Source organism: Coturnix japonica, chromosome 5 (assembly GCF_001577835.2).
Source record: "Coturnix japonica isolate 7356 chromosome 5, Coturnix japonica 2.1, whole genome shotgun sequence".
Taxonomy (NCBI): Eukaryota; Metazoa; Chordata; class Aves; order Galliformes; family Phasianidae; genus Coturnix; species Coturnix japonica.
The window spans coordinates 10,913,926-10,940,192 of record NC_029520.1 but is presented as its reverse complement, the minus strand read 5'-3'; the positions used below and the strand labels follow the sequence as shown (position 1 = coordinate 10,940,192).

General features: G+C 49.1%; 1 protein-coding gene across 1 annotated transcript; it reads right to left on the bottom strand.

The window, feature by feature from the left end:
- Nucleotides 1–4,064: 4,064 nt before the first annotated feature.
- CD81 (CD81 molecule) lies at nucleotides 4,065–26,214 on the bottom strand. Its single transcript, XM_015863902.1, has 8 exons — nucleotides 26,078–26,214; nucleotides 18,945–19,059; nucleotides 11,274–11,371; nucleotides 9,756–9,830; nucleotides 8,607–8,714; nucleotides 7,675–7,770; nucleotides 7,272–7,364; nucleotides 4,065–7,072 (listed from the first exon to the last, which is right to left on the bottom strand). The coding sequence occupies exons 1-8, from the start codon at nucleotides 26,141–26,143 to the stop codon at nucleotides 7,010–7,012; spliced, it is 714 nt and encodes a 237-aa protein (XP_015719388.1). The 5' UTR covers nucleotides 26,144–26,214; the 3' UTR covers nucleotides 4,065–7,009.
- Between the last annotated feature and the right edge of the window lie 53 nt (nucleotides 26,215–26,267).

Below are 26,267 nucleotides of genomic sequence, written 5' to 3'. Positions count from 1 at the left end.
AGCAGAAACAGGAGTCACAGGCAAAGACAGGCAATGGGCAGGGGAGACACAGACAGTGGCTGAGGGCTGAGCCTGCTGCATAATGCTGTCTGGGCATACCAGCAGCAGGCAGGGAAAGGATGTGCATTAAGCGTGGTCATGCCCTATTTTTGTAAGGGTGGAGGCAAGCAGCATAAGCCATGGATCTGGGGTTGGGCTTTTCTTTGTCAGGATGCAGCTGATGGCTAAGGTTACTACATCAGCTGTCTGTATCCTTTTACTCCTTTCCTGTCGCTGTGCAGAAGGTGAGTCTCACACACTGCAGAGAACTGGGGATGAGCTGTTCTTTGCTGACTGCAGACAAGGCAATTCACGATGGTGAATGTGCTGTTGTGTTGGGATTTTTGCTATTGCTTGGTGACAGCTGAAATAAAAATAATGAGTCAGATCCTAAAGAAGAACAGATGGTAAAGCCTAGCCCTAGCCAGCGTGAACTAAGATGGCTTGAAGAGGGGTGCGGGACTCGACATGGCTCTGTGTGCCATCACAGGACATCTTCCAAACAAGTACACTATGCCTGGGGCAGGCTTAGCTCTTGTGCAGAGATTGCCCTGTGCCTCTGCAGGGAGCAGTGCGTCTCCGTTCAGCCCTGCTGCTGGGAGCCTTGTGTTCCTTTCTTGCACATAAATCTGCTGTTGGCCCCTATCCGGTGACTGTTTCCGCTGCTCAATTGGCAGGCTCCAGCCCCAGCCTATGCACTGAAGGCTTCTGCACTTGGAGCCTGGGAGAGGCTGCCTGTCCTTCTCTTCATGGCTGTAGGAAACTGGCAGGCAATTCCCCGGCAGCCACTGTGATACTGAAGGCCAAGCACAGCGATCCAATGTATTTTCTCCATCTCATGCGCCCAGAACAACTGTGGACATGAGTCTGGTATGGCCATGCTCAGCTTGATGCCAGAGTTCATGAGGGGAAGTAGGGAAGGAAAGGAGCATTTTCCTGTAGGTAAAAATCTCAAGCACAGCGTTGCACAGCACATCCTCCTCTGCTGGAAGACTGCAGTTGCACCGAGCCAGAATGAGTAAAGGCTGGGGGAAATAATCACCTGACCTCTCCCATTTACAAGAAGGAAAGCCTATAAATATCCTTGAAACCCAGTGGGATGTTTCCAGGATTTGGTGCTTAACACTGCCTTTCTCCTACATCAGTTTTTGCTTACCTGTTTTACTTTATGCTTTCTTTTGGCTCTGGCTCACATGCAAGCAGGTTTGACTTATTCCAGTGCTGTGTACTCACATTGGAGTTTTCATCCTGCTAAGTGAGCAATGAAAAAATCAACTCATGTGGAGGGAATATATTTAATGAAGACAGGTATCAACCTGACTCTTCCCAATGACAAAGTTACTGCCAACCTGTAGGGAGAACCTGCAGTTGTTTTCTGTTAGGGACACTGCATGTGTAAGACAGGATTTGCCTGGCCTCGCACCACCACATTTTGGGTGCTCTGTTTGAACATGAGCGGATTCCCTAGCAAAACAGGGCCAAGAAACACTTAGAAAGAAAGAAAGTAAAAAGTGATTAAACTGTAACAAGAAATGTTACTTGTAACCATCAGACTAGAGGGGCTCCTGAATCCCAGCAGAGAAATGTCAGGAAGTCCACCTGCCTATGCCTAACTGCTGCAGCTATATACCCACTATAATGTATCTGCATGTGGGAAGATGTGGGCTTTCCAGCATTTTTGGCAGCTGAGTTGTGTTTTCTTTCTTCTCCAGTTCCCTGGGCTCTGAAATGGAAGCAGCGAGCTGCCTGCATCAGGCAATCTGCTAGAGGTCAGCTGAAATGTTTGCACCACCAGAGTGCATCTTTGTGTATCTGCCTCCTGCTGAGCTTCTGCCCTGTGCAGGACAGCGTGATGCTCCCTAGGCTGAAACTGAGGAATGGTCAGGCAGAAAACACAGAAATTAACACCGCACCCTTAACTTCTATTTGGTGCATATGGGATTAGGGGATTCTGGCCTGTGTCTATCACTTAATCAAGCACCAGGCATGCAGTTAATTATGTTTGCCTTTCCCCTTCAGCACCCACTAATGCCCAGCAAAGGCTGCTGCGGCTCAGAGCAGGAATTTGAGTGCAGCGACTGAGACATTCTTCATCTCTGAGCCAGGCAAGTGGAGCTGGCAGCTGGAGAAGAGGGAGGGAGGGTGCCTTCCCCTGCAGCAACTGCTGCTGTAAACAGCTCTGTATGGGAGAGCTGCCTGCTCCCAACACCCCATGGGAGTACAGCACAATGTGGTTAGAGCTCAGACAACATCTAAGCACAGAATGGACATCAGCAATTTATACCTTTGCTACTAGTCCTCGTCCTCTTAGTAGGAAGCAATTAGACACATTGCTACTGGTAACACAAACAGCCCAGAATAGGTTTAGGAAATAGAGCTGCCCAAAGCAAAAAATACATCCAAAACTTCTCATTAGAAATGCTCTAGAAAGTTCTTTTAAAACTGGTCAGTGGGGGCAAAGGATGAAAGGACTTCGCTGGGAAAAGCCTAAATTAGTATACAATTGCTTGACAAAAAAAAAAAAAAAAAAAAAAAAAAAACAACCCAAAAAAACCCAAAAAACAACAAAAATACTCCAAAACAATAATCTCTAGTAAGTATTCCTAAGAAACAGGAGTCCCTAGTAACATCCTCAGTGAGTCGGCCCTTCTGGACAAGAAACTTTTGCTCAAAAAAAGGCCTAGCCGTGGCTGGTGGTGTAATCTGAGAAGAAGAGGGCTGCAGGCTTCCACCCACCCTTCCCCGCACAGTGGTTTATCCGTGCAGCTCACATGTTCCTACGCAGCAGGACCGCTGTTCTCCGAGAATAACCAGCTCCTTCCCTGAACAACACCTTAAAAGGGCCTGGTTTGCCCATTTCTCCTCTCAGCATCTCAGCTCAAGCGTGGCATACAACTCATTTGCTTTGAACATGTGTTAATGCTTAGACCTGAAGTGCCAACAGGGTACAGCATACAGCTGGAGAAGCTTTAGGATCCCAGCTATGTTTCCAGGCTGGAGTCCCAAGGCATACAGCCCAGATGCCAAATACGTGCTGTGCTTTGCCAGTTTGTTTCTACTATTGCCTCTCTCCCTGTTTAACACCAGCAATTCACATCAGTGTAACATTAGCTCCAAAAGGACAGGAATAATTTCATCCCCATCTGGAGCAGCACCACAGTCCAAGCGTTTTAAGGCATGAAGCAACCAGCATCATACTCACGGGAAACTACCTGGAAGGTCAGCTAAGGACTGCATTCCCTGCAGCCCGACTCCTGCTTCAAAGTGAGAACAAGACAACCCTGTTCCCTTGGAAGACGTGGCAGAAATTGGTACGCGATGGAAAGAAACAAGATCTGACAATACATCATTAAAAATCCACTAACGAGGGAGTGGTTTGCTTTGTTCCTTTTTTTTTTTTTTAAATTGTTTTTAAATATAACTTTTTTTTCCTTTCTTTCCAGAAGTCATTACTTCTGACTCCATTAACATTCAGGTAAACAAGTGAAAGAACAGATGGGCACAATCTCATAGCACGGGTGCAGCTGCTGCAAGTAGGGAGCCGGGCTCTCCATCCCTCTCTGCATCAGCACAGGTGATGGCTGCAGGACAACCATGCTTTAGGCACAGTGAGGAGTCCCAGCCAGGACAAGACAGAAAGGCAGACGTCAGATCGCAGCGCTTGGTCTCTTCCCTCACTACTCCCCTGAAGCTGCAGAGGCTCTACCAGACCATCCATACAAACAGCCCCAGGCCGGAAGGCAGCAGAGGTCTTTGGGGCCTATTTCCAAGTTTTGGGTCAGTTTAGAAGCCACTTAGGTATGCATGCCACTGCCACAACCCCAACCCTGAATTTCAACAGTCACACATTCTGCAATACACATTAGCTCCCCCAGAGCTGCATCCTCATTCACCCTTCAGCACCATTCCAGCCGCATCCCCAGCCTGCCACCCCCTCCCCACCCACGCTGCTGAGGCCTGGTTCACAAAGCATCCTGTCGTTAAGATTAACTGGTTGTAAAATTGCAGCGGTTCATCACACGATGCACACTATGAGAAATGTTTATTAAATCGAGTTCTGTTTTGTCTCTTTAAAAAAAAAAAAAAAAGGCAAAAAGAAGTTGTTAAACACACTGCTTTGTGGCATGCTCCACAGTATGAAAAAATCCCAAGCATTCAGTTGAGCTGTCAGCAGCTCTGTTTGACTTTTCCATGTGGTCTTTGAACTCAGACCTGGACAGTTCATTCACCCCCTCCCCACAGCCCCCATCCTCCCCATCACTCTGCTTGCAGCTTGCTGCCTCTTGCTTCAGAAAGGTGCTTCATGGGGGAGGGTTTGTATGCACCACCCACAATTTCATCTGCAGCCACTCTGGGTCAACCCGTACAACTGAACATGGGGACTCTCAGCTGAACTCCAAAGAAAGCACATCTCTCTCCCCACAGAACTCCTTCAGCCCCTCCCGTGACATCCCTATCAGCACCCACAGGGACAGGAGGCAGCACATGGTCCAAGCAAACACCCTGCTGCTCTCCCTGCTCCCACAGTCCTGACTCCCTCAGCCAGCACTATTTTTCTCCCAGTTGCTCCTGCACGGGACAGCCCGGATCCGTGAAGCTATACCAGCCAAGGATGCACCTGACCTGCATCGAGTTCTCTGCAGGGAGGCCTAGTCCATCTTCAAACAGAGCTGCAGCTACTTACACAGCGTCAACTGAATACTGAACAATATCAAAAACACGGTACAAGAAAACAGAATTGAAATGCTTAATGGCATATTTATACACATATTTATCAACAGTCAACAAAAAAGTCATCGAGTTACACATCCATTCTGTATGCTGACAATCCCGATGCACATATATGTAAACACACATGCTTGGCCGATGTATACATCAATAGCCACAGAGTAGATGACGTGGAAACGAGCTATGCTGGGGAGCCTGGAAGGGGTTACCTACTGCAAACCCGAAGTGGTGCTGGAAGCACAAAGTGAACATTCAGGGCAGTGTTGCTTTAAGGCTGTTTCTAAGGCTGAATCTTTTCTTCTCCAAACCCCTCAAAACAAAGGTCTGTGGAAGCACGTCCTCCTCTTACCTAGCGCAATTTTATATATTTTTCTCCCTCTATATAATTCTTAAAGGCCCTATATACTAAAAGGCAGGAATGGGAAAGGGGTGAGTGGAAGGGGAGAAAAGCCACTGCAGGGATCAGCTTGCCCCACTGCAGGAATTTCCTGCTCCATTTTGGCACCCACATGCCACAGACAAGGTGATCATACTGACCACAACTCTCTCTCCTCATCTGATTTGGAGCTCCTCCCTGCAATGTGAAGGGAGAGTGAAATCCTCAAAGAAACAGAGATATTCCTGAAGTGAGGAAGGTGACTGCAAGTTTTACATCTTCCCCTTCCCTACTTCGATGCAGCAAAGAGCTGAGAGATGCTAAGATTTCCAGCTCAGGTGCCCATTTGGACTAAGGAAAAGGCTTTGCTTAAAAATATATATCTATAGAACTATACATATAGATCATCTTTTTAGAGACACTCTGATTTTATTACATAGATCCTGGGTCACTCTTCCCCTCTATGTACATGGTAACAGTGGCATACAACAGAAGCCACATACATCTAATTGGCAACCAGCGCTTACCAGGGCACAGGGAGGTGTTTGACTGGTGCAATAATCCTGAATTCCCTTATTTTGGTAAGCTGATCTCTAGGTACTGTAACTGCAAACGAAAGGTCTTAAGAGAGAAACAACTGTTTTTCTTCTTTTTTCCTCAAAAATCAGACCATGAATTTATCCCAGCAATGCTACAGAGTGAGACAATATGCTATAAGCAGAAAAAATTTCACTGAGCAGAAGAGTGATGCAAAGATGAAATTTTAAAGCATATACGCATACAGCTGGGAACCCCTATATGTCACCCTGCAGTATGTAAATGTAGGATTTTAAAGGTTAAGGACTTCTTTTTTTCTTCTTTTAAAAAAAATCTTGCTTTTCTTTTTCCCTGATATCATTTGTATCTAAGCATCAGTTGGAAAGCTCTGTACAATGCTAGATTCACCCCAGAAATATATGTATATAAACATTCAGTGAGGTTTAAAGAAAAAAATAATAGAAAAACTTAGCTTTCAGGATGTTCTATTAGAAGAACTGGGGCTCAATTCACCCCCAGCCACCGACCCTTTAGCATGACAGATCGCTGGAAATGAGCCAATTTATAAAGTCAGAGCTCATAGAAAAACAAAACAACAAAATAAAGCCATAAAGATCTTCCACTTTCAGAGTAAAAAAAAACCAAAACAACACTAGCGTGAGCTGCATAAGAGTTTATCTAGTGATGCAAACAGATCCGATAGGAGCATTTACCTCCACCTCCCCGAGATGCAACACACCCAGCCAAACCTGGGCTGCTTCCCTTCTTCTCTCCTGGGCTTCCCAGGCAACAGTGTGGAAACGCTGGGAGTTAGGATGATGGTAGGAAAAGAAAACAAATGACCAAAAAAAAGCTAAATCCAGCTTCAGCATCAAACTATGCATGTATAAAAATAATAACAATAATAATGATAAAAAAAACAACCAAAACCGTCTGTGTTGAAAGAGTAAAAAGCAAGGCAAAGATTTCTGATAACAGGCCGCAGCCTTCTCCTCTGTACGTCCTCCACCACTGTTATTTCTGAATTTTGGGGGCTGGGGAAGGGGGAAGGAAGGAGTAGATCTGCTACAGCAGCCTTCCCTATCACACAAAACTGATGTGTAACTAACTGAGCCACAAGGATACGGGAAAGTTTTATTTATTTAAAAAAAAAAAAAAAAAAGTACTTCAAAATAAAAATGATAAGTACTGTATGGTAATATTGGAAGTATTTATATACATTGTTTTCTTTGTCTTTTGTTGAAATGTCTCCTGGTCACTTGGTGGAACTTGGGGTCCCCTCCAGCGCCGTCTGCCCTGCTCCCCCCTTCCCCTCCCCACTCTCACGCCTCAGTAGACGGAGCTGTTCCTTATGCCGCAGCACAGCACCATGCTCAGGATCATTTCGAAGATCTGTCAGGAGACACAAAGCCACCAGTGAGGTGCTGATCCCCAACACATGGGAGCTCCCCTCTCTTGGAGCTAGGGATTAAGCCATTCTCATGTACCACATTCTCCAAGTAAGCACTCTCATTTGTACTTGCTCTGCATTGGGTCTGCTGGGTGGGGGTCCAGCTTCCCCATTTCCCATCCTCACCGTGGTGATGCTTACCATGATCACGGCAACCACGATGGCAGCAATACCGATCAGGTACAGCTTCCCAGAGAAGAGCTCGTCAATCTTTTTGTGGCAGCTTGCATCAGCCTGAAGCAGAGAACCACCACAGTCAGCACCTGCTGTCCTCCCACCTTCCCCAGGCATCCATAAAAGCACTCTGAGGTCCCTGCTTTCCCCTTGTCCCACTCGTGTTTATAGGTCCCAGCTCTAGGATTCCCCAGTGGATGTCACCTCTCTGCGAGCTCCCCAAGCAGGAGCAGCACGGGGAGTATCAAGAGGAACCTCCAATGTCCCTCTATACAAACTCCAAATAAACAACAGCTCTACCCTGTAATCAGATCCCAAATAAATCCCCAGCTTTCCATGGCAGTGCTGAAGGCAGAGCAGTCAGTCCTACCTGCAGCAAGCCTTTCAGGAAGTCCTTCGAGCACAGGTCATCTCTCCACAGAGGAGTGAGTGTTCCAACCACAGCATCAGGACCACAGCAGTCCAACTGCAAAGAGAAGGAAAAAAACAGGTTATAACACAGCAAACCATCTCCCCTGCAATGCTCTCCTCACCACTAAACATCTCCAAAAGCCACCCAAGACTTTAGAGGCATCTTGTATGTGTGGGGGGGGGTGGGGGAGGAAGGCAAGAGGAAGAAACAACTCTACAAATTCTACTTTTTTATTCACATGCAGGGCAGCTGCTTCCTACAGTGATCCCAGACATGTCTGGCCTCATATCCTGGATGAGAATGAATACAGCTCTCTCCAAAGACTTGTTTCCTGCTGAGCAGAGGAAGTCTGAAATGCAGCCCCTCAGAGCAATGTTTGTCTTGCACCGAGTTATACTTTATTGAGAGTGCTGAGGTAAATTAAAAGTAGTTTTATTAAAGCTCGGGCCACACTTCCTCACACAGTGTGAAGGACAGAATATGTAAGGAGGTGCAGCTCTGTTACCCAGCATCTAAGAAGCAGTAGCCTTACAGAGTAGGGCCTGAATGAAGCATCATTTGCTTTGGACACTGCTTTTCCTATCCATTTTCCTGCCCACAGTTTCTCCTTCTTCCTCCCACATTCTCATTTCCTCTGGCTGCAAGGAAATTCCTACACAGAAGAGCTTTTTTTTTTTTTTTTTTTTCTTTTCCATAGAGCTTGGAAAGCAGGCAGCAAAAGCCTAGCAAGAACAGTCTTGCTTCACCTCAATTCTAAGCACTAATAATGCAGGGTTGTCCTCACTCCAAGCCCTGCAGGTGAATTTAATGCCTCTTTCTCCGTGGGGAGCAGTTCCCCAGCGGTTGCCTTGGCCAACTGTGTGTAGCTGGAGCAGAGCTCAGCGCCTCACCGTTTCATGGAAAGTCCTCACCACAGCCTTCCCATTGCTTGAGTCTGAATCTGCCATGAGCGCCTGTTGGAACGCTTGGTCATAGAACTGCTTCACGTCTTTGGCTATCTAGGAAAGACCAGAAAAACTTCCTTTCAGCCTGAGAAGAATAAGGAAACCCATCCAGCAGGTTCGCCCAGATGGCATTCACAGGCAGACATACTGTTCTAATAGGTTTGGACCCTTTTTATTATGGAGAAAGCTTTGTCTATCATGGGGTAGGACGTCCCCAATCCTGTAATGGCTGCTCGAGAATTAACAGCCATGCCCCAGCTCTGCTAGCTGGCCTGATGGACTGCACACACCCACCAGGATCTGCTCTGCAAAGCGAGAAAAAAAGAAAGAAGACCAAGAAAAAAGCCTTATTCACTTATAGCTTCTCCTCCAACACTTCCCAATCATTTGGGAGAGCAATGAAAGGAGGACAGGCAATAGAAAATACAGGCAACTATGGAAAGGAAAGCGCTTTCCAGCTCACCTATTTTTGCAGCACGTGCTGAATTAGCACACAAATAAAGGAACTGTGGCAAAAAGGAGCACCATTTCAATCGCTTATCCCAGCATTTCCCCATAATCACTCAAAAAGTTGGCTTTGGAGGGCGATACTCCCTGATTATGGCACAGCACCCAGCTCTTCCCTCCCAGCCCATGAGACGCACTCACACAATACTGGGGAACAGCCAGCTGTCAGAGGCTTCCAAGCAGCTTGCTTATTGTGGCTGAAAAGGCCAACACAAAGCTGCCCCACCCATTTCAAACTAAAATTCATTGTGAGCTGCTGCGGTCACTGCTTTCACGTGGGCAAATTTGTTTCTCCCATATCCTGGATCTTTCTACCTGCGTGCAGAGCCACAGCCCTCCTCACCCTGCCTCCATCTTGCTGTGCCACTTCACTCGCACATCTTGGACTGCTTAGGATTCCTCGGTACAAGGATGTTTCTATCCACAGCCCTGAGCTATGTAAGAGCTGAGCAGGTCCCACCTTCTGCCAGGGCATGCATTACTTGCAAACTCAAGTTCACTTCCCACCAGTGGCAGCCAGGTCAAACCCAACCCTTGTGCCTGCACAGCCTCCCCATCCCACAGTCACAGGATGTAGAGCTGCCTTACCTGATCTTTGTTGACGAATCCCCAGATTCCAGCTGCAACCTCACAGGCAAACAGGATCACCAGGCAGGTGAAGAACTGTAGAGACAAAGCAGGAGAGGGATGCTTAAGCATAGCTGTACAGACTGAAGAAGCAGTAAGGGGTGGATGACAGCACTTCTAGTGAAGAAGACCCAAGCAAGGTCTCTCACACACTTATCCCAAACACATAATCCTACAAGCCATCAGATGCCACTCCATTCCAAAGCTCCCTACTGACAAGGCTGAGGAGAGACAACCAGAGTCCCCTCCCCCGCAACCCCCCAGAGACAGCAGGCTCAAGGATGCCTCATGTATCACAAAACTAATTGCTGCAGGAACACCCAGACAGTCCTCCCAGCCTGCCCCAGGGTAGGAGCTGCCAATGCAGAGTTAAAAGCACACTGTGGCTGCTGAGGAGCTGCAGGGCGTCAGAGGATGATTAACGGCCAGCTCTCTCAGCCCTGCAAAGCTACTGCAGTTTTTTGAATAAATATAAAAAGTGATGCCTTCCTACAGCCTTGCCCTGTTGGTGCAGCTCCCACACTCCTCCCTGCCACCACACCAAGCCTTCTTCCTTCTCTTGGTTTGTGTCCCAGAAACATGCCATGGTGGTCAATCCGTCAGACTGGAAGTGGGGTGCTGCAGAGCTCACACAGAGCTCAGTGGGAGGATTCACTCTCATGGTGGTACCCTCTGAGGAAAGGTGGCTTGTTCAGCCCAGATCAGGGGATCCAGCATTCTACAGGCACAGTTTTGCTAGCTGCAAAGCAGCACGGGTACAGCTCTACACCATGGCACATGGAGGTGCTCCTGGCTGGGTAATGGAGGTCTCTGGGTCATTCCTGCAGTGCACCCCAACTATGCTGCCCTAAATGTCCTTGGAGCCCTGTGGGAGCTCTGGCCAGCAAGAAGGGCCATCAGAAAGCACCTCCAGCCTTCTCCTGGCAGGCCACAGCATGAACACATGTGAACAGCACCCAGCAGCTCGAGCTGCTAATTTCAGCCAAAGCAGACAGCTTCCCCAGTGGGCTGCAGGTACGTCGTACCATCTGCCCTCCTAATCCTCTTTCCAACTTCAAGAGGGTACGAGGGGTAATTCAGGTTCTGTAATTGCTCACACTAACAAAAAAAACAACCCAAAGCTGTCAGATCTTGCTGCAGCCATTGCTGTCAGATTTGCACAGGGGCTCCTCCTATTCCTGGTAGCACCAATAAAGCCTGCAGCAAAACCCTGCTCTTATCCACCAACGTACAAAAGTGCTTTATTAAAAGCTGAGGAGAAGCCCCTCCTTAGTGCCAGTGTGGATACAGAAGCAGCCTGGGAGTAAGCAAACTGTGGAGCAAGGGGAAGAAAGCTCTCGTTCCTCCTGTTCTAACAGGGCCTACACCCATGGGTCACAATCTTCCACACTGATAGCATCTCGCAGCCAGCATCTCTCTGAGTCTTGTAGCCCCTGCCCAGCAATGTTATGAAGCCTGGCACCTGGTCTGAAGCCTTACCGTCCCCAGAAGGCACTGCGACTCCTGAATTGCACCGTAGCATCCCAAGAAGCCCACGAACATCATGACAGCACCAACCGCGATCAGGATGTAGATACCTGCAAGGCAAAGCAAGAGGTAAGGGATGATCTATGGAAGCATCTCATCGTAGCCGGGCATGCTGGCTGCCCACTGCTGCTAATTACAGGTGTGCATAATTAATCCTGGGAGACAGAGGAGCAGCCGTGGAGGTGGACGTGGCAGCAGCAAAGTCTGCTTGCTGCATCTCACCCTGCTTGCTGCTCCACCAACACTGACATCCTCAGGTTCAAACCTCTACTCTATTGTTCCTCCCATTAAAATAAAAGTTACCACTATCACGAAGCATCTTTGGGGTGACTTTGTCCACAGAGAATCCCTCATCCTTAGCCAACCCTCCCTGCTCAGTGGGATGCACACACCCCAGCAAACCACATAGCATAGAGGAGAGTCAGACCTCAGAGCGCCCCAAGTAAGTAACACAGAACCTTTTAAAAGCAAGCACCCCCAAAATTGCTTGATTGGTGATAGGAAGAGGCCACAGCAGGAAATACAAAGGCACTACAGCATCCTGAAAGCTGCATCATAGGAATTCCCATGGCACCCTATTTTAAATACTTAAGCAGAGGAAATAAAAATGATGATTTAGCGTATCTTTTTAAACAAGCAACAGGGCGTATGGTTTGTTTATATTATACATCAAACAAATATTTATCCCACCACAAAACTAAAGGAAAAGCACTGCTTAAGCATCTCATTTAATACAATCTAGCTTTTGTTTGTTAGAGGCGCTTCCACAGTGAAGTCTTCTTTAGTTCAGCTTACTAAACTCTCACAGCAAACTTGCTTCCCAACTATTCCAAGGCTGGGACTCCAGGCACAAATTGCTGGGAAACCAAAGCTTCACTCAAGAACCCAGAGCTGCTCTCAATGGCCAAATGCTGCCAGTTTGGTTGCACCTCGCCTAGCTCCAGCTCCAGAAGCGCTGCCTTCTCCTCGTGCAGCCCATAGGTTTGGTGTATTTTAATTAACTAATATTCTTAAGTATTGTGGGTCTGCCATTTTGTAATCGGGTTCTACTTTTCATTCCAAAGCCATCTGGAATGGGCACACCATTTGTAATGGGTCGCTCATATGACATGCGTGCTCTTACTGACCTCTCTGCAAGTGAAGTTAAGCCAAGGTAAACCTTCTAAGATTTACATAGACAACAACCTTGATATGTGTAAAACCTCAGTATGGATGTGTAAAACATGGGGAAGGGTCAACTTCAGCTCCCAATCCTTTCCTTTCAAAACAAAAGCCATTGCCACACAAACACCATAGCCCACCTGGGCAGGGTAGTGTCCCATGGACAGCCCCATTACCGGGACCCCACATCTCTCCGTTGCTATATTTAGAGGCAGCAGGAGGGAGGAAGCCGGGTGCAAGGGAAGAGCAGCACAATGGCAAGCTGACCCAGCAGGATGTCCCTGTCACGGTGACACAGACATCCTCACCACGACCCCACTGGCTGCTCCTTTCACTGCAGACAAGGGGGCAAGTCATTGCCATGGCACAGAAGCCACCACTCCCACTGACATCCCCCCCCCAATAGGTGGCAACAAAGCAGATGCAACACTTCTGGAGGGCATGATGCTGCAGGGAGTTGACAGGCGGCTCCCACACAGGGCTGTAGAGGGCTGCATTCTTATATCCCTCAAAATGAACACTGAAGGCAACTTCCAGGCTAAGCAAGCATTGCCAGAACACCATTGGGAGAACAGAAGGGACAAGAACCCTTTCCTGTGCTTTGTTTAAGGGTCATGAGGAGCAACTACCTCACCACCATCCCCACATCCCATGCTGGGACCAGACAGCCAAGACAGTGAGATGGGCCTGAGCACAGAAAGATCAAAAACTCTTTAAGACTTGGGGGATAAAGAGCAGTTGCAGTGTGAGACACAAAAAAGTGGCCCTTACAATGTCCTTTTAGAGCACTACAACCTATGGGGAGGCAATGGAGCCTATTCAAAAAACATTCACAAAATACATAACACAAGTACATGGTCTCATACAATACAAATTTCCTTGGAAATGCTGCACGGAAGGTTGCAAAAGAAAATAAAAGCCAACCAAGACACCCAGCCACACACTCTGGATTATGTTTTCTCACACCCACCCCTTCCCCTGAGGGAAAGGGGCTGGTTCCTGGTGTCTGCCTGGGTGCCAGGCAGCGGGAAGTCTGCTCATAGCAAGTCTGGAACAGCCCAGCCCATTTCTCAGAAAGCAGCCCAACACTTCTTAACCCTTATTCCTGGTAGCCTGCAGCAATGACAGCCAGCGTGGGCTTGGCGTCATTGAGCAAGTCACCTGTCATCCCATCCTGAATGACACACTGCTCCTCTGAGCACCTGGCCAGGCTTCCCCTTTGCCCAAGCCTCCACCTAATTCCATCTTCAGGGAGGGAACTAATGCCTGTGAGCCTATCCTGGACAGAAAATGCTTCTTACTGCAGCTAGGATCCAGGATGTTCAGTGTTGGGAGCAGGGGTGGGAGAGGTAAAGGCAGCACTGGATGTCATTGCTTGCTCCAGCATTGTGGTCACATTGCTGGCAGCCGCAGTGTTGTAAAATCCAGACCCTGTCTCTGCCGGGAAGGAAAAGAAAAAAAAAAAAAAAAAACAATAGAAAAAGCAGAGAAGAAATAATAATTAAAAATAAATAAATAAAAACCCACAGAAGAATAAAAGGAGGAACAAGCCCAGCATAGTCCTTGCAAAATGAGGAGGAGCGGGACAGAGGCAGCCCTCCCCTTGTGTAAGGCTCCAGGCAGGGGCATTCCCAAGCAGCTCCCACCTACCTCCCCCCCCCCCCCCCCCCTTCTCTCTCTTCTCTCTCAGCAGCTTTAACTCATTAAGCTAATGGAAGCCAGTCTCTTCCCCTCAGGTCACCATGGCAATGTTTCCAAAAGAAAAGAAAAAGGGGGGGAAAAAAAAAGGCAAAAAGAAATCTCCCCAGCATCGCACCATTCTTCCCAGGAAAGCTGGGCTGCTCTCCAAGCCTTGCCCCCCTTAGGATGCGCTCCTTCTGCCCCAGGCTGCCAGGCCAGGGCTCATGGAGCCTTTGTGGGGAGGGAAAAAGAGATTTTTGTTCTCATCCTCCTGCCAGAGTGGCTCCCAAGGAGGAGAATGCAAGGCTTGTGCAAACCACCAGTGAGACTGGCAGGGCTGTGGCCGCCAAACAGGGAAGGCTGGCACCACTGCTTGGAGGTGGGGAGGATGAGTCCCAGAGAACACTGTCTCCACAGCCAGCAAATCCTGACCCTGGCCCGCTTCCTTTCAACTTGAGGGTGAGACAGAGGCAGGGCGTGGGAAGTCCCTCCAAGTTGGGTTGGATGAGGGGAGGCTGCACTGGGATATTTTTATCCACTTACTCATGGAATCAGCCCAGGTCTCCCCAGCCCCAGGAGCCTGAATCCCATCCCACAGTACAAGCAGGATCAACAGTGCTTTCCTGGAAACGGTGTGAGAGAGGAGAAAAGCAGAGAAGGCATGCTGGAAGATGACAACTGGGAAGCCCCTTCCTTTCCCTCCAGCCCTTTTCCTAAGAGAAATGCTGCTGCTCCATGGCTGCTAATGCCTTCCAGATGGAGCAACCCTGTCATATAGCATGGAAAGTCCTCTGGGACCACACGGCATGCATGTGGAGACACTGCCTTTGTGTGGGAAAACATGAGGAAGAGGAAAAGGGTTCACCTTCCTTTGCAAAAACAAAGGGAATGCATGAGGAAACCCAACCAAGGTCCACATGCGTACACACCCATACCCAAACTGACCCCACAGGAAGAGATGACACAACCAGATTTCTTCTATTCTGCCTGTCTGGGAAATATTGGGTCACAAAATCATATGACAGAGACGTTAGGTCTCAAAAGTCAGCACGCAGCCTGGAGGAGGCCTTCTGCATGTCTCCAGCACCCACAAAACCCAGGGAGTTTTAGAGCTCTTCCTGCCTTCAGTGCACAAACAGGGAGCACGAGCAGACTGCATGTTAGAGGCAACAAGGCTGTCTTCTCAGCCTAACCTGAATACACGATGACAGAAGTTGTTTTGCAGTTGGGTAGATCTGAACCCAAAATAACTCACTGCCACCAACTTTAAGTCAAGATTTACTAAGCCAGCAGGGAAGTGGCCTTAAGTCAGAACCAATTTTAGCTTGCAGAGTAAATGATCCTCAGGAGCTAGTCACTACGAAGGTATGCTGGGTTACAATTAAGTTAAAGTTGCTTTTTTAATAGAAACTGAATTCTGCGCTAAAAATATGGAAAGGTGATTATTTTCATTGTTAGAGAAATGGTTTGAGCCAAACACTTAGAGGGAATTATTGACAACGTGCTGTTCACTCCATCAATTATTTTAAGAATTCCGCCACTCTTGATGGAGTTGATCTGTCAGCAATTAGCAGAAAGTCCAGGACCTGCAAACTACAGCCTTTTCTTCTTTTAAGGGACTAGATAATCAAATTGTCCTTAACTATAAATAGGCTTACTTCCAATAGAGAAAAATACTTCTACTTCCAATTGAGAAAAAAACAAACAAACAACAAACCATGTACACGCTGTTTTAGCAATCACCCATTCTGCTCACTGTGCTTCAATGCCAAATGTAAACCCTGTTTTCTACTGTTGGGTGTGTGAGCTTGGCCACTGCTCACACCTCTGCCTATCAGCCTACATGTCAGGCCCTGAAGTAGCAGAGCACAAGAACCCAGAAACTGGGACTTTGGGGCTCTCTGGGTCTTTCCATGAGAGCTTGCACCCAAGACATGCTGCTGAGCCAAGCCCTGTGACATAATGGGTTGGTCACAACTGGAACCCACGGCCATAAGTGCCCCTGCATGCCAGAAGGCCAGTAGGTAAACCCAGGGAAGCTCAGATGTCCTGACCACTCCTGCACAGCTGCTAAATAAGCTTTAACATGAGCATTAGAGACCCCGAGGCCAGCAGAGTCTCTTGAAAGTAGGCAGCGAGGACGGCAGCAATAGGTATCGCATCAGTATCACATGTGGATGCTGGGGAGCCAGAGCCAGAACTTCCGTCTTTATCAGCCTCGTTGCTAGGGGAAAAAGCCCAAATATAGCAAAGCGATGATATATTTTTTATTTGGGCAGCAATACACTGCAGGACAGCAGAGAAGGGCAAAGAAAGGGAGTGGCAGTGACAGCCTCCATGTCCAAATTTAAGCTGTTACTGCATGCCTGCCTGAAACCCTACACCCTCCCAAGGAGTGCCGGCATTGCTGTTTTGGGATGGAAACAGCAGAGGAACCACTGACAAAAAGTGAAAAGTCAGAGGGTAAACTAAACAGCAGCAAATGCAGCCCTCTTCCTACACCCAGTGCCACATGGAAAACTACCCCCAAATCTGAATGGCTTCATGCTTGGCCTGAGGCCCAGGGATAAAACAATGAAAGCAGTGGGTCGTGCTGCTCCTTCCTAGTTTGGAATGCCTAGAGCAGCCGGCAGCAAGGCTCTCACCACATTGCTCTTTTGAAAAAGAAGACAGTTCTTTATGGGGGGAGGTCACTAGATATCTAGGAAATGGTTAGCCAGTTGTTGGCATTCAGTTTGTCAACGTTGTGAGCTACTGTGAAGGCAGGTTGCTGATCGGCTAACAGCGTATTTCAGGATGGGTTCTTGATTGAAATCCACAACTAAAAGGGGAGAGAGAGAAAGAATAGGAGGAAACCCAGCTGCTCCCTCAGAACCACTGCCAGTCAGGAGGGCTGTGCAGCACCCAGCATCCACTGCAGGCTCACACTGTTTCTCCATAGGGTAACTTACACTTGAGGACTTACAACTGATGTACACGTAGAAGCATGCTCAGGTTCCCTCTTCTAGGCAAAATGACTCATCAGTGCCAGCAGAACCCCCTAGCAAGTCAAATCACCTTGAAAATTGCACACTGTAAAACTATAAACTGGGAAGAAGAACAATAACTTTCCTCTACAGTCTCAAAAACATGAAGTTATGGCACCCCATCCCCATTCTCACTGGCTCTCAGAAGCCCCAGAGCAGCTTCCATGCCCCTTGTTGCAGCATGAGCTCTCCAAGATGGGACCTGCAGGAAGAGAGGGCTGTAGTGGCAAGCTGCTTTGCTTCTGCCTTATTTCTTGGTAGACACAAAGCCCTGCCATAGGCTTGAGGAAGATAAGCATCGTTCCTTGCTCCCCACATCCTCCTCCTCTCGCTTCTCCATTGCTGCCCAACCCCACGTGCAGCATTGTTTTTCCTCTCACAACACACACGTGGCTACAACAACCTTTACAAAACAACTCTCTTTTTTGTTGTTGTTGTTGGGGAAGAAGGACACAGCAGAAAAAACAGGAGGTAACAAAATGTCACTCCCTCCCCCAGATACAAACCCCACTATGCACATTTGCTCCTGTTGACTGTTCCATTGTGATCCCCATCCCACAGCAAGGCCTGCCCAGCATTACAGCCTCCCTACAAGCCCTGAAAGCCACCAAAAAGCAGCCTGAAGGGGAAAAATCCATCCCTAGAAGCCAGTCCTGGGCTCAACAGAGAGGTCTCCAAGGCAGAAACACTCTGTGGTTGTTGGATGGCCGGGAGAAAGGGGGTGCGGAGGTGTGCCAGTTGTTAGGGGAAAAAGAGGAGTAAATGGAGAAAAACAGAATCCCAGACTTTGGGCTGTAGAGGGCTGGCTAAGAGAGACAGCAGCTGAAAGAAACGCTTTGCTATTATTACTGCATGGAAATTACAGCCACCAGAAGGAATCCAGGCAGAGTGTTGCTGACTATAACTTTAAACAGAGCAGGAGCCATGTGGCCGGGCTGCTTGGAACACTAGGAGCCAGCAAGGCTGGGGGGGCTTGGCTTGCTGCTGCACACTCCCCACCCGCACCCAAACAGCAAAGGGCAAGGACAGAAAGTGAACGTAAATAAGCCGAAGAGCAAAAGATGCTCATAGGTTTCGGAGAAGTGTCTTTTGGGACACATCCATTTGGCCTCCAAAGGGAGGAGGTGTTTGGATCAGCTCCTGGAAAGGAAAATGTTTAACATTTTCTATTATTATTATTAATGTAGAACATACAAAGGGGAAATGCTTTAGATACAGCTCTGGGTACAAAGCAGGAGGGGGCAAAACCTTGCACAGCTGGGCAGAAGGGCTTGGACATGGCTTTAAACTAAAAGAGAGATTTAGGTGAGGAGAAATTCTTTCCTCAGAGGGCAGTGAGGCACTGGAACAGGCTGCCCAGAGAAGCTGTGGATGCCTCATTCCTGCAGGTGCTCGAGGCCAAGCTGGATGGGCAGCCTGAGCTGGTGGGGGGGAAGCCCTGCCCATGGCAGGGGGTTGGAACTGGGTGGACTTCAAAGTCCCTTCCAACTCAAGCTGTTCTGTGATTGTATGATACACAACTTGATGGGCTAATGGAACGTATACACTTTCAGCTACAGATGAGAAGAGGAGCAGACTCAGACCTCCGCCCTCCCCAGACATACAGACACATACTTTCTGTGTCACTGATCTGATGAGTTCTGTAGGGACCAGTCCTCACCCCACCTGTGCAACCCACAAATGATCACCACAGAACAGGGCAATACAGAGAACATCTGGTCAGCCTCTCTTCTGCTCCCATCCCAGCACTACTCACCGACATAGAAGGTGTTGGGAGCCTGCTTGTCACCCAGCTGCAGGTAGAGGATGTTTGTGGTCTGCGAGTCATGGCGGAGCCACAGGGCCACTCCCAGGATGATGCCCCCGGCCAGCTGCAGAGAGAACAGAGCCACACGTTACCCATGGCCAGACCTGAACTCCCAGACAGGAGCACAATGATGACCTGCAGGTGGCTTTAATGTCCAGTTATTTCTCCCTGGCAGAGTGGACTTCCAGCAGGACTCTCTGTGCTATCCATGGCAATTCCCTTTCACTTAAAAGCACCAGAGAAAGAGAGGAAACAATGAAAACTTGATTAAAAGGAAAAAAAAAAAAAATCTTAGCAATTTCAAATCAGTTGCTGGAAACATTTGCTTAAATGACCCATCTGAGTGTTTGAAGCCCCTGAAGCCACTCATCTAAAAAAGAGCCCATGTACAAAACCAGAAGATAACTGCTGAAAGCTACAGAAGCAGATGCACAGTGTTTTTCAGAAGGGTCTGGGGTGGGTCAGGTGAAAGTATGAGAGTCATGAAAACAGAGATTTTGTTTAGGAAAAGGACAAAATCCTCAGCTGTGTGAGTGCAGCAGTGCTTAACCGAATGCACATGGACTGAGATTTCCAAAAAAGGCTCCTTGCATTCTATCCAGTCTCGCACCTCCTTGGGCCAGAGGGTGAGTTTCTCCCTTGCTGCCTCCTGTAAATACCAACCAAGACTGTTTCACTGTGGTGCTCCCACAGCTTGGGCGAGCCCACAGCCCATGCAGAACTCTGAGCAAGCTGACATCGTGGCTCCTGGAATAAAATCCCCACCTGCACCCTTTGGGCAATTCAGGAGGGCAAGGAAGAAAGGCTTTGCTCTCTACAGTGACCACCTTTAGCACTAGTCCCCGGCAATCAATGCCACCTTCCTGCTTTCAGGCTCCCTCCACTGTGGTTCTCCCAGTCCTGGCTATGGACTTGCCACGGAGGCAGCCAGCGCCCCAGCTGGGCTCCAAATAAGGCAGCCGGTGGCATCGCCCAAAATCGAGTCCAGCATTGCTTGCTCATTGTCTGAGAACATAACAGCCTGTGTCCACTTATCCTCTGGCCAGGACTGGGTGGCCCTCAGATTCATGGATGCCATCGCAAACAAGCCATCTCCTAAATGTAGCAAAGAACTCAGCCACGCTTGGGATTCAGTGGGGAAGGAAACAAGAAGAGAGGAAGGAGAGCATGGAAGGGGAAAACAGAGCATTCGATTGCCACAGAAAACTCAGGTTCTAGCAGAATAACGTGATGGGTTTTTTTTTCCCAATTAGAGAACAACCCAGAAAGAAAAGCATTTTTTAAACAGAGCACCAAGGACCTTCAGCTGGAAGTTTCAATCCAACAGCAGCTGCATTTCTTAAGAGCAAACGACATTCACTCACTAATGAAAACAGGATTTAGGCTATGCTGACTAACTTTTTCCATGAAAATCAGACATCCTTCCACCACCAAGCAGCACAGAATGCAACAACGGCATCTTTCCAAAGGAATGAAAACAAGAGGGAGAAAACCCTTCTGGTGTGTTGGAGTAACCCTGTGTCCGCCGGGATGTGCAGCATTTACACTGCAATGGCACTCAGAGAACCCTGATTTCCCTGGGCGCGTTCCTGGTCTCTGAGTTGTATAGCCTTACTGCCCACATGTCCCTTTTTTTGCTGTAGGTATCCATCACCTCATGCAGGCTACTGAATTCCTTTCTCCTTGTCATGCTGTTCAGACCATAAGGTCTCTGAGACTCATTGTAAACACAAACGCAACACAGCCCTGATTTGTGTTATTTGAGGACTACTCTAATGGGAGCAATAGTAAAAGCTTCAATTTCAGAAAAGCTCATGCTACATTTCTCTCTTAGGTGTGGTTTCCACATCATGACCCTCCTCTAACTGACAGTTCCCCTAATGCCCACCTGCACTTGTGCTTTTGCCTACCTTTATTTTACAAATGATATTAAAAATCTAGAAAAACCTCATAAGAAAAGAAAACACAAAGACAACACCTCTTCCACCCTCTTCCTGCCACCCCCACTCCTGCGCAAGGAGCTGTTCCTAGGCCTTACACCCCAAAGGGCACAGCGTAGTGGCACAGAAGGGCCGACCATTGCAGTTCTGCTATTTCCTCTTTGCTGCTCTTTTCCAGCATTCTGAGATTTATTGCTTCTGCCTCAGACAGCCAGGCTTTTCTAGCTGGATCCTGCCTGCCCAAGACATGTCTGAGGCTGCTAGCTGGCACAAAGGGAATGAGAGCCCCCCCCCCCCGATACACACAATCCAGGAGATGGGCCATCACTTCATCATGATAAAGAGGCAAACTCCCATGCTTTTAAGAGTGCAAGGCACATTCTCAACATGGGGGATCCTTATACAAGATGATGCTTGTGCACATGAGGACATGTGTCACTCTCAGTTTTCCTGCTGTTACCACCCTTCTTCCTCCTGCTGCCTTTCTCCACCCCTCTCCCCAGTAGCTTTCCTGGCAGGGAGGAGGAGGAGAAAGAAGAAGCCATGGCTACAGGGCTCCTCGACTGAAGTGCAACAGACATCCTGCAGCCTGGCCCCATGGAGAAGAAGGGTTATGTCGATGCAGGTATTTCACAATGCTGTATTTTTAGCAGTACAGCTTCCCGTGGTTATGGCTGGCCCTCCTGCTGGGACACCACCTTCCTCACTCAGTCTGGGGCATGGGGAGTGATGGAAGCAGCTCACCAAACAAGCAGACAGGAATTAATTGCTACATCCGAGCCGAATGTAAGAAGGTAAAGTGACTTAAGTCAGATAAAGGAAGATGCAATTCAACTGAAGGAAGCCACAGAACTTAAAACCTTCTTTACTGAACTCAACACAGGCACTTGAAAGCCATAACACTTATATTGGAAAGTAGAGATGAGACCTTTCCATAATCTTCTGATATCATGATCTCTGATGACTGTCAAAGGTCAGGACATATGGCTAAAAATGTGCAGGCTAAGTCTCTTCAGAAACTGGGGCAAAAATGAAGCAGAAAGGCCCGTTTTCTTCATGCACGGGAGAAAGGCAGCATTTTGTCCATGCTCTGCCTGGAGCAGCTCAGCCATGGCCACTTTCCAGCAGTCTATTAATAGAGCGGCAGGACCAAGTTCTCCTCTGGTGCCTATAGTTACCAGCCCAACAACACTGTGAGGCCCTTCCAAACAGACCCAGAGGAACACTCCTAGAGTAGTGGTAGGCTGGGTGCCAAATGCAGCCCAAAGAGGAGGAGGGGAGGGGTGAGAGCCCCGTGCCCCCACACACTGATGGGGGACGCACTGTGGCGCTCCCTGCATAGGTACAACTTCAGGCACTGGCACCCAGCAACAAGGGTTAATTGCCCCAGCAGTACTGGAAAACAATTTCAGATACATCTTTAGAATCGTTTTGGCCACACACATCAGTGTTTAGCTCCACCCATGATACAACTGCTTTTTCTTTTTAATAACACACACCCACACATCACTTTCTATCACAGCATCAAAGTGCTCCCAAGGCACGTATTCACTCTCACAGGAGGTGAGAGATAGTTAGGGTGTCTGACAGATGAACCACAGGAACACAGCAGCCCCTCAGCTGGTAACAATGCTCCCTCCCTGGGCAGCGAAGGCAGGCACTGCCATGGGATGGAGCGCTGTTTAAATAAGCTCCTGCAGGCAGACACTGAAGGGCTCACAGGTATGGTTGTGTTCACACGATAGCCCATAAACATCACAGGGAGGTGCCGCCAAGGCACGTGGAAATACGCTGCACTGTGCATTAACAACTACACCCAGCCCCAGGTCACTACAGCAAGATGCTGGCAAAGACTTCTGTCCTCAGTGTTTGCAACATTGTGATTCCCAGGGAGACCAAGGATCAAAACATAAACCCCACTGCGCTGGAAAAGCCTGTGACACACTGTGACTAACACTGTTTAAGCAGTTTCCAGTCCAGGCATGCGTGTGGGGCTGCCACCCAAACAAGACTCAAATTGTTTCTACGAACCTGCCAGGCTGCTTCTGAGCAGAGCTTTTGAGCTGTGCAACACATCAACCTCCATCTCTCTCACTGTGTTTCCATTCCCTATTTTAAGCCGCATTTAAAGCCTTGCTGTTGTTGTGATTGGGGGAACGAGCCCTAGAGTACATCAGTCCCCATGGGGCTACTACTGAGGGCTGAGGAAATACGGGCTTGCCACCTTCCTCAGCGTCACCAAATGTCTGCACGTGTGCTTTGCAGGCTGGCAGGTGACCAGCAGAATTTCCCAGAATTGTTAAGAGAATACCCAGCAACTTGAACCTGTTCTTGTAATGCATGGTCTTACACTTTCATGTCCCCCCTGTGCTCCTCCATTTCATCCCCACCCATGCCACAGACAACTCAGCAAGCATAGGAGAAAATAGCTGTGTGTAGCATGGAAGGGAGGACTGAATCATAGAATCATTAAGGTTGGAAAAGACCACTAAGATCATCTAGTCCAACCATCAACTTGCCACTACCATGCCAAAAGTGAGCTCTTTGAACCAGACCCCTCACCAGAGCAGGCGGCAGTGTGTTGGGCCTGGAGGTGCATGTTAGCTGATGGGCTGGGTGAGAGCAGGCTGATTCCTTTCTAGTTATGTTTAATCACATGTTGAAAGACCTACTGGGCCTCATTTGGCCTCTCAGGTTATATAAAAGTGGCCCCAGCTCAATGTACCAGCCACAACCTGAACCATGCTGAGACCCTTCCACCAGCAGTGCCTCAGGGCATGAGCTTGGCAGCTCGCTCAGCAACCATCCAATAACCCAGCACCTTTCGTGGACAGCTGGCCATCTCCCAAAAGTCACTGCTCCCTGTGGCTCTCAAATATCACAAGTATACTGCCTAATTCAGCCATGCAAGAAATAACAGAAATGGGATTCAAGTATTTCTACTGAGGTTTCAGGCCAAGCTCGTGGCACATAAAAGCTTTTCCTTATTATCCCTGTGTTCTGTTAGTGGGGTGAAGCTCTCCTGGAGCTGCCTTTGTCCTCTTCCACCACCCTAGTGATGTCTGCCCACTTTCATCACACTACAACCCAGCACAACTCTACTGGACATGCCACAGGTCTTCCAGAGTTTCAGAAAGCTTTGAGCAGCCTCAGGACTCTCATTCCCAGCACCCTTCAGCACACATCGGCAACGTGCGTGCAATCTTATGTGTGCTCCCTGACAGCCATCGTGGCCCAGCTGCATGCCCCAGCCAGCAAAACAGCCCGGTTCTTCCTAAAGCACGAGGGAAAAACGGCCCCCAAAAGAGAGAAATCTCAGGCAGACGGGGCTGCTGCCAAGGCGCCCAGGGCAACTGGTGCTGAAGCAACATTTTACTTTTGCTTCCCAACACGGCGGCTTTGTTATGTCCCTGTGCTGCTACGGGGGTGTCCGTTTATTTACACCCCAGCAGGACAACGAGGCCACTTCAAAAAGTTATCAGCTTCTTTCTTACTTGTTAACACAGCAAGGCTTAGAATTACTTCCTTTCCTCCCCCGGAGTGAGCTGTTTTTCAGCATGCGGCCAAGCCCTGGTGTCTGCCAAGCTCCCAGTTCTGCCTCGCGCTTGTTTTCGACTCAGCGCCAAGCACACAACAAGCAACAGAGCAGTTCCACAGCCTTCGCATACCAAATGGCTGGCATCGACACTGCCCCAAGCCCCTCATCCCATATCTCCCAGGGGCTGGGACACACAGGCAGCTGCGCTGCCAGCAGCACGGGCACCCTGCGACAAGCGCTTCAGCGCTGCTTCCTCCCTCTGAACATAAAACTTTCTCAGGTCTTCACGATGGGGTAACGACCAAAGCATCCCCCACCCATAGCTGGAGGCATGAGACGTGTTGCTCACCGCACTGATAAGGCGCTAAACCTTACAATTACCCTCGACTCCAGCTTATGGAAGCCATCAGACCTGTTGTTTGGCCACCCAGCCTCATGAAAAGCCCCCGGAATAAACTGCTGGCTGGCAAGCCCTGGAGAGCAGGAACCAAAAGCCATAAAGGGAAGGAAAATGGATCTGGAAGTTCCCCTTTTAAGTAAAAGGATGGTTTACTAAGAGTTAGGTATATAGCACGAGTGAGGGAGCCTCCCCAGGAGCAGCAGCAGCACAGGGCCCTTCTGCATCCTTCCTGTCCCCATGGGACCCTTCCTTTCTGCATCCACACTTCTGCAACAAGAATGGCAGGAAGCCTGGAGCAGGAGGGAAGCAAAGCCCCCGGATAGGCACCGAAGCTCGTGGGGGAGCAGCCCAGGGAGACACAGCCCTGTCCTGCTGCCTAGAGAGGGAGGAGGACGGTCCCAGCTCATCCTGCAGCTGGCACAGCATCGGATATCAATTAATGCCGCTGTCGTCACCGTTTGTCAGCCTTCCTCGGTCACCGCTATGTGAGAAGAAAGGCAAAGCAGAGTCTCAAACCAGGCTGGATTCGGGAGCGCCTCCACCGCTCCCTGACGCGTCGGCGTCTGACCCAGAATTGGGAAAAACGGACAGGAACGCTAACGGTGACCTTCCTCCCCCGCAGGAGGACCCGCTGCCACCACCATGCCCAGGCAGATGAATTATTACATGAGAAACTTTCTCAGAAAAGCAAACCTCAGCACCTTGGGAATATCCGCCGGCTCCACTAAGTTCCCAAAGGCAGCGCCCAGCCCTAACCCAGCCCGCTCCAAGCGCTGCCAGGGCTGCGAGGGGCAGCGCCAGCCCCAACCTCCCCTGCTTTACGCATCCCCTCCGCACGGGGGGGCTCACCCCATCCAGCCCTCAGCAATCGAAAAACCGCACGGCAACAGGACGTGCGGGGAGAGAACAGAGAGCCGAACCCCCGCCCTCGCGCAGAGGATGCACATACATTAAAAAATACATCCATCTACGTGAGTGCATATAGATGTGCCGTATGAATAAATACATAAATAAATAAAGCTGCGTTAGCGCGCATAAAAAAAAACCAAAGGATAAATGATCCCCGCACCCCGCCGACCAAAAAGCCCTGATAGCAGGGTGCAAAGCTCAACATGGGGGCTGGCCGGTGGGGGAAAAGGAATAGAAAATACCCCGGCTCTAGCAGGACGCACAGCCCAACCGCCCTCATCGCGCTGGGGCTTACCCAGAAGATGAAGTTGAAGACGAAGAGCAGGTATTTGATACACTTGGTGCAGCCCTCTACCCCCATGGCGGCTTCGGCGGCAGCAGCTCCCGATCTGAGGCCAAGCTGGGCGGCGGCGGGGAGGGAGAGAGGGAGGGAGCGCTAGGAAGGGCCGCCCCCTGCCCGCCTCTCCCGAGCGGCGGGGGCCCTC